This window comes from Sinocyclocheilus rhinocerous, unplaced genomic scaffold, assembly GCF_001515625.1.
Source record: "Sinocyclocheilus rhinocerous isolate Xijiao unplaced genomic scaffold, SAMN03320098_v1.1 scaffold2196, whole genome shotgun sequence".
Classification (NCBI taxonomy): domain Eukaryota; kingdom Metazoa; phylum Chordata; class Actinopteri; order Cypriniformes; family Cyprinidae; genus Sinocyclocheilus; species Sinocyclocheilus rhinocerous.
This window is the reverse complement of record NW_015656189.1, coordinates 23,456-32,070: the sequence shown is the minus strand read 5'-3', so window position 1 is coordinate 32,070 and position 8,615 is coordinate 23,456. Positions and strand designations below refer to the sequence as shown.

Genomic DNA, 8,615 nt, shown 5'->3' with positions numbered 1-8,615 from the left:
GTGTGTCATGGGTATTGAGTGTGGGGTAGAAATCTGAGGGTCTTTGCTGGCCACCTCCCTCTTTATTTTGTTATCTTATTGTATTGTACTTGTAAGTTACTGGTAAAGATGTGTGATGTATTGAGACCTTGTGAAGTGTTGCATGTGTTTTTATTAATTGTATGTTAATAAAGTGATTTGTTTATCTGTCTATCCTTATGCTCACCCTGCCTTTGGCAACGAACCTGTGTCCCTTTGCTTAGGGCTGTTATGTCCCGGTGTATTCTGGGTGGCGTAGTCGACCATAGGATTTCTCTTATTATTGGTAATTTTCAAACTCCTGACCACTTACTGCCACAGTTATATGCTTGAACTGTTTTATATCTATAGATTTTCTTTTAGGCAAGTCGTGATGATTTGAGAAGGCTAAATTGATCAAACATAGGCTCACTGTCTGCCGCTGGCCGCTTGGTCGTTACTTTAAAAAACAAAAACTTGTAACGAACAAAATGCTCCAAACGTTTTTCTAAATTAACATAATAAAAAAACCAAACGAAATATAGCCTAATCACTTTGCCATTGCATACAAAACTGAACTATTTCAATAGCTGAAACAGTAAGCTGTTTTGGGAATAGGGGAAAAAAGACTGGCTCGGGCCGGTAATTCTGATAAGCTGTCGCCAGTTTTCAGGTTTGTCCCGTTTTTAAAAATGCCTTTTTGCATGTTAAATAGAGGCTTATTACCTTTTGTTTGTTTTTAGATATGGGCCTGCAAGTAGCTGTAATCCTGCGTGGTGAGCGACCATGTGTATTGCAGCATTGTACTGTTTTCTTGGTAGGTATGGGTAGTTTAAAGTTTGTTTTAAACCAGTTTTTATGCGTAACTTTTGTTCAATGTCCAGCAGGATTGATTGCACGTCCAGGGGTTTCTAATGATCTTAATTGAAGCGTAACGAACCTCAAGTAACTGACTGCACTTCTGCTCTGCTCTGTTTTGTTCTGTTATAGTTCTGTCTGGAATTCATCTGGGTCCATCTGTTATATTGTTTGGTGCGTGGATTTAGGTGGGAGGGGTTGGCCATGGTACCTTGTACTGCGTGTTAGGGATGTAACGATTCACTCAACTCACGATTCGATTCGATTCACGATTTTGATTTCACGATTCGATTCAATTCACAAACTTGTAACGAACAAAATGCTCCAAACGTTTTTCTAAATTAACATAATAAAAAAACCAAACGAAATATAGCCTAATCACTTTGCCATTGCATACAAAACTGAACTATTTCAATAGCTGAAACAGTAAGCTGTTTTGGGAATAGGGGAAAAAAGACTGGCTCGGGCCGGTAATTCTGATAAGCTGTCAGACACGGGCCGGGCTAGGTACTATATTTGAGGCCTGTGCAGGGCTCTACCAGGAACTATGATGAAACCGTGCTAAATAGCGTTATGTCAAAATACTCATTTATTTAATTTTAAATTAAGCAAATGTAATCCTGATAGTATTCCCCCTTTTTACAAAATTTAACTAATCTGAATACTTTGTTTTTTTGATGTAACGGATTACAGTTACTAGATTTTTGTATCCTGATTACGTAACGCCATTACATGTATTCCGTTCCTCCCCAACCCTGCCTATAACCAATATTGATGTGACATTAAAATGACCCACAAGACCATCTCAACTTCAAAATGTATTCCTCACCTCCTATGGCACCACCATGATCAAGATTCCTACGTTTAAAGGCTCGAAATGTGATGAAAAGAGGGATAAGCACTGAAAGCAGCCACCGCCATGGTGATACTGGCTGCAGAGTACCTGCAAAACAGCATTTCATATGGAATGAACTGGATATGAAAAGTCAGAATCCTATGACTTTTACATTAACTTAAAATTTTGTTAATTAACGTGACTTTTCCAGGCTTGTAAATGACATTTTTATAGGAATATGGGAACCCTGCTGTTTACAATTTCAATTTGCTTTCAAATCCAATAACTTAAATGAAAAAATGCACAATTATTCAAATGGTTCAAATTATGATTTTGCACTCAGTGCACCTTGTAAAAACATGCACTGTAATTATTACATTTAAGCAAAATCTTTGTAATACACATTTGTAATACAAACTTTATGATATTTGTCACAAACTCTTACTCTTACTTTTAATACTTTTACTACAGTTTTCTATTTTCTTCTTTAGTAAGTAAATCTAAAGTTGTTAAAAGTGTGCCTGTATGTGTACAGTAACACAATAAATAATAAATAGCCACATTTTTATGTATTGGGACATCATGGCTATGTCTGAAAGCTGCAAGGACACACAATGTGTGTGTGTATATATATATACAAATGTATAAATAAATTTTTATCAATTTATGTCAGTTTTTTTGCGACGCATACCACAATTTTTTGATGCCACATTTTTTAGAAATCAGTATAGTAATCTCAAAATATTTCCTTGGTTATTTATTAAGTTCATTTAAATTTGCTTTCATTAGAAGCCTGTCTGAAACCAGTTTCCAGAGGAGGCCCCTTCATACACATACACTGACTGACTGGGCAATAAGGCTGGTTTCACACACAGCCCTTATGTATTCATATACGACTAAGTAACTCCATAGACTCAGAAAGTGAACTCTCACCATAATATGTGCTGGCAGTTATGGACAGGACCCAAAACGATAATGAAATCGCCAGTGTGAAACACAGCACGATCATATACGCCATAATCCTGATGTAGTCTTTGATGAATATACCATCTTCAAATTGCATGTTCATTGAGGAACGCAAAGCTATTGAGAAAATTGGACAGAATAGGGTGAAATGTCAACCACGATATAATAACTGTATTAAAAATGAAAATTTTAAAACAAGCCCCAAATCAAATAAATAAGTAACAAATAAAAGAAATCTCTTCATATAAGAAAAACTAAGTCTTTGTCTGTGCTCTTTCCATTTAAAATTAGAGGCAACCACTGCATTTTAATCATGATCCAAACAAAGATGCTGCATACATGCAACATGAGCAGTTTTTAATCTAGATTGGATTGTATAATTTTGAAATTTGAAGCAAAAACAGAATGGTTTGACTTCAGTTTTGTGAAACTATACATAAAAATATCTGCATGAAACTCCTCTAACTTTATTAAAAGTATGTCATCTTTTGTCAAATTCTTAAAAGTATATTTGATAAGCTTTTAAAAAAAATTAATTAAAACGACAGAATTAGAATAAGAAATGATGATCTGGTCAGTCGCACTGGTGCTCCTAAAAATTTCATAGTCGCACGCAGTAGATTTCAGTCGCAAATGCAACTGAAATAGTGTTATGCAGAGACGCAAAGCAGTTTAAAGCAGAGTCCTGCACGGGTCCTGTTTGGTAAACGTGCACCAGCAGTACTTAACAGAACACTCGACCCGTTATCCAACAGCAGCACTAATTTAATTCTGGACCAGACCCGTTTGACAACGACTGCGAGTCGCGAACCGCACCCCTATTAAATCGATTACATCAGGTAGGCAAAATTATTTATTTTCTCATGTAACACAAGCAAGCAAACCAAAATTAGGCATTCTAAGTTGGTGCTTTGAAGAAAAACGGACACGCAGCTCAACGTAATTAACAGAAAAAAAAAGACGAGAACGCGCATCATAGCGTTATGTCAAAATACTCATTTATTTAATTTTAAATTAAGCAAATGTAATCCTGATAGTATTCCCCCTTTTTACAAAATTTAACTAATCTGAATACTTTGTTTTTTTGATGTAACGGATTACAGTTACTAGATTTTTGTATCCTGATTACGTAACGCCATTACATGTATTCCGTTACTCCCCAACCCTGCCTATAACCAATATTGATGTGACATTAAAATGACCCACAAGACCATCTCAACTTCAAAATGTATTCCTCACCTCCTATGGCACCACCATGATCAAGATTCCTACGTTTAAAGGCTCGAAATGTGATGAAAAGAGGGATAAGCACTGAAAGCAGCCACCGCCATGGTGATACTGGCTGCAGAGTACCTGCAAAACAGCATTTCATATGGAATGAACTGGATATGAAAAGTCAGAATCCTATGACTTTTACATTAACTTAAAATTTTGTTAATTAACGTGACTTTTCCAGGCTTGTAAATGACATTTTTATAGGAATATGGGAACCCTGCTGTTTACAATTTCAATTTGCTTTCAAATCCAATAACTTAAATGAAAAAATGCACAATTATTCAAATGGTTCAAATTATGATTTTGCACTCAGTGCACCTTGTAAAAACATGCACTGTAATTATTACATTTAAGCAAAATCTTTGTAATACACATTTGTAATACAAACTTTATGATATTTGTCACAAACTCTTACTCTTACTTTTAATACTTTTACTACAGTTTTCTATTTTCTTCTTTAGTAAGTAAATCTAAAGTTGTTAAAAGTGTGCCTGTATGTGTACAGTAACACAATAAATAATAAATAGCCACATTTTTATGTATTGGGACATCATGGCTATGTCTGAAAGCTGCAAGGACACACAATGTGTGTGTGTATATATATATACAAATGTATAAATAAATTTTTATCAATTTATGTCAGTTTTTTTGCGACGCATACCACAATTTTTTGATGCCACATTTTTTAGAAATCAGTATAGTAATCTCAAAATATTTCCTTGGTTATTTATTAAGTTCATTTAAATTTGCTTTCATTAGAAGCCTGTCTGAAACCAGTTTCCAGAGGAGGCCCCTTCATACACATACACTGACTGACTGGGCAATAAGGCTGGTTTCACACACAGCCCTTATGTATTCATATACGACTAAGTAACTCCATAGACTCAGAAAGTGAACTCTCACCATAATATGTGCTGGCAGTTATGGACAGGACCCAAAACGATAATGAAATCGCCAGTGTGAAACACAGCACGATCATATACGCCATAATCCTGATGTAGTCTTTGATGAATATACCATCTTCAAATTGCATGTTCATTGAGGAACGCAAAGCTATTGAGAAAATTGGACAGAATAGGGTGAAATGTCAACCACGATATAATAACTGTATTAAAAATGATTGTTAATCCCACTTTTACCTCTCCCTTACAAAAACCTATCATGCTAATTTTCAGTACATCTCCTTAGAAAACAGTATGTATTGTGGGAAAAAAGAAAATACTTATTACTGCACTTATTTTTACTAATTTGTAATTATCAACCATTTATTACCCACATGTATTACATCAAAAAAAATTTATAAATAAAAATCTAAATTTGAGAGCTCTGTTGGGATGCAATTTTATTTTATAACATAAAATGGTATCCCAATACATTATAATTTATTATGCGCTTACTGTGTTAAATATATCTTTTTTTAAGTTGTGTACAAGCTTCTAACTACCCCTATGCTTTACTACCCCGAATATTAAACTATGACCAACAACACCTGAAATAATCCTGGCAGAAATACTTGTTCCCCACTTGATCCATGTTTCCTGAAGTTCAGCCAGGTTTGACAGTTTGTAATAGTTATATGAGCTGAAATACAAAGCTCAGTTTACTGTGAACTAACAGACTGGTTTCCTGTCAGCTCAACTAAACAGCGCAGACGAGCTGACCTATCAGGAGGAAAGAAACACACGGAATGACAAAAAAGCAGCTCTTTACCTTGATTGGTGGAAATCTGTTGCTCCATGTTAGTAATTGGATCGCAATCTGTCAATCAGGCGGGATCTGCATGTAATAGCTTCTTCTTTCTTTGCTTTTATGAAGCTTCACAAACTTCACTAGTGCCACCTACTGACTGTTCTGCAGCCAGACCAGAGAAACTACAGCCATTATTACTGATGAAAACTATAGCTCTGTGGACTTTAAAAAAAAAAAACTTCCACAAAAACACCTCTCTTAAAACACATTTTTCATAGGCTACTCTCTGTAATTTGTCAATATACAACATATAACAATAAATATGTCACAGAAAACCTTTCAATTGTCTTTTTTTGTCATTGTCATTTCCACCACAGCTCAGTGTATTGTACGCGTCACATTTTACAAGCACATACTGGTCTTCTTGTTTTATGGGAACATTGCATAGGTGTAATGGTTTTTATACTGTACAAACTGTATTTTCTATCCCCTTACCCTACCCCTAAACCCTTCACAGAAAACTTTCTTCATTTTAAGATTTTCAAAAAACTTAAAGGGGTCATATGATGCTTTTTTAAAGATCATTATTTTGTGTATTTGGTGTAACAGAATATGTTGACATGCTTTAATGTTCAAAAAACACATTATTTTTCAAATACTGTACATTATCGTATGTCCTATATGCCCCGCCTCTCTCAAACGCTTCGTTTTCTACAAAGTCCCTCCTTCCGACAAGCGCAGTCTGCTCTGATTGGCCAGCTGAACCAGTGCATTGTGATTGGCCGAACACCACAAGCACCTGTCGGAAATGTAACGCCCCTTACCATAATCGCGAGCTTCATCTTTCAAAATAAATGTAAAGACAGAGCCCGAAAGGGGAACAGAGTCGCGCACACACACACACACACGATGCGCAAAACTCCGCATTTGAACAATCAATAGCAAATACTTAAACTAATAACAAAACAGTAGCTGATTCAGAAGCGCCAGATTGTCATAGCAAAGTCAGAACTACCTACTCTCCTAGGTTCACGAAACGGTCGTCCATAAAATGCATTGCTGTTCTGTTGTAAGTAATCTTAAAGATTCCTAAATGCATCTACTTTCGGAAGGCCAAATAAAGTGCTTTTGCTTTCGCCTAGAAACACACAGCGTCTCCCTGACATGGCTGCTTCAACACTAACTGCGGTTACTGAAACCACGCCTTCTTTCTTTGCGTGAACATTTGGGCGTTTTTTTAAGATCATTATTTTGTGTATTTGGTGTAACGGAATATGTTGACATGCTTTAATGTTCAAAAAACACATTATTTTTCAAATACTGTACATTATTGTAGTTCCTCTATGCCCCGCCTCTCTCAAACGCTTCGTTTTCTACAAAGTCCTTCCTTCCGACAAGCGCAGTCTGCTCTGATTGGCCAGCTGACCCAGTGCATTGTGATTGGCCGAACACCGCAAGCACTCGTCGGAAATGTAACGCCCCTTACCATAATCGCGAGCTTCATCTTTCAAAATAAATAGACAGACAGTAAATAATGTCATTAGTTTTACCATCAGTTCAAGCCCGAAAGGGGAACAGAGTCAGTGACAGACACAGTGATGATGCAGTACACAAGCCGCGGTTAAGACAGCTGACTCTACTGTTATGTGACGCTGTCTCTTTCTCTCTCTCATACACAAACACACGCACGCGCACACACACACGCTGCGCAAAACTCCGCATTTGAACAGTCAATAGCAAATACTTAAACTAATAACAAAACAGTAGCTGATTCAGAAGCGCCAGATTGTCATAGCAAAGTCAGAATTACCTCCTCTCCTAGGTTCACGAAACGGTCGTCCATAAAATGCATTGCTGTTCTGTTGTAAGTAATCTTAAAGATTCCTAAATGCATCTACTTCCGGAAAGGCCAAATAAAGTGCTTTTGCTTTCGCCTAGAAACACACAGCGTCTCCCTGACATGCTGCTTCAACACTAACTGCGGTTACTGAAACCACGCCTTCTTTCTTTGCATGAACATTTGGGCGGCATTATGCAAATATTTCCACATAGTGAGGTAGATATGTGGGGGCGTGTTAGAACGAGCCGTTTTAGGGGGGCGTGGCAGAGTCTTAACTTTGATAAAGAATATGCTTTTACCGTGGACGAAGCGGAATCCAGCCCGGGGTCGTCACATGTGGTTGCCGCAAGCCCCCCGGACGCTCCTTCGTTGAATCCGCCGGTCGCGCCGTTCTCAAGCCCGCCCACCTCCGCTCACTCAAGCCCGCCCACCACTCTGCTCACTCTAACCCGCTGCCCTCCGCTCACTCTAGCCCGCCGTGTGTTTCGTTGTGAAAGCGAAACTACTTTGTTTGGATAATGGGTTTTAATGTTTTTGTCTCGTCGCGCCAGCCAGACAGTAGGGCTGGGAATCGATTCCAAAAAGAATCGATTCTCGATGGGAATTGAGAGTCGATTCCAAAGGTTGGAATCGATTCCATCAAGGGGAATCGACTCCTCATTCAGAGCCTTTTTCAGTTCATCAAAGCTTATCTATGGGTGCCTCTCAAACGTAAGGCTACATCCTACGAAGGCTGCACACATTTAAATGAACAAATAAAAATAAACAATCAGAGGTTATTTTACGGTGGACCTGGCTTGTCCACAATTTTGAGCGCTGCACGACAGAATAGATCATGACGTAATCGAGGGTCTTGATCTTATTACCATCTAAAATACAATTCTATCAGCCAATGATAATTATAAAAGAAAACGTCACGAGCATAGATCAGTGGCCGAGAGCGCATCTGATTGACAGATAAACCACGAGCTCTATCGGTTATTGTTAATGTTCTGGTTATTTTGTTTCAGTGTACAGTTTGTTAATATTGTGGAAAGCATACAGTCGTAGTAAACTTTATCATTCAGCTGAACTGTGCACATTTATTTTAGACACTTCATGTCTTGTTCAATTCATGCGATAAACGCATGTCCCTGCTGAGCTGTGGGCTATGAC

General features: G+C 37.6%; 1 protein-coding gene across 3 annotated transcripts in view; it reads right to left on the bottom strand.

Moving 5' to 3' along the window:
• LOC107719866 (transmembrane protein 19-like) overlaps positions 1–5,721 on the bottom strand; it is a 33,799-nt gene extending 28,078 nt beyond the window's left edge. Inside the window, exons 1-3 of one of the 3 annotated variants that reach the window (XM_016527403.1) lie at positions 5,642–5,721; positions 4,835–4,984; positions 3,896–4,009 (exon numbers count right to left, since the gene is read on the bottom strand). In XM_016527403.1, the coding sequence (XP_016382889.1) occupies positions 3,896–4,009; positions 4,835–4,984; positions 5,642–5,669 (292 nt within the window). In that variant the 5' untranslated portion in view covers positions 5,670–5,721. Of the gene's footprint in view, positions 1–1,684; positions 1,799–2,623; positions 2,781–3,895; positions 4,010–4,834; positions 4,985–5,420; positions 5,582–5,641 lie in introns of those variants that run through there. The other 2 variants (XM_016527404.1, XM_016527406.1) reach the window with 2 other exon arrangements.
• Positions 5,722–8,615: the final 2,894 nt, after the last annotated feature.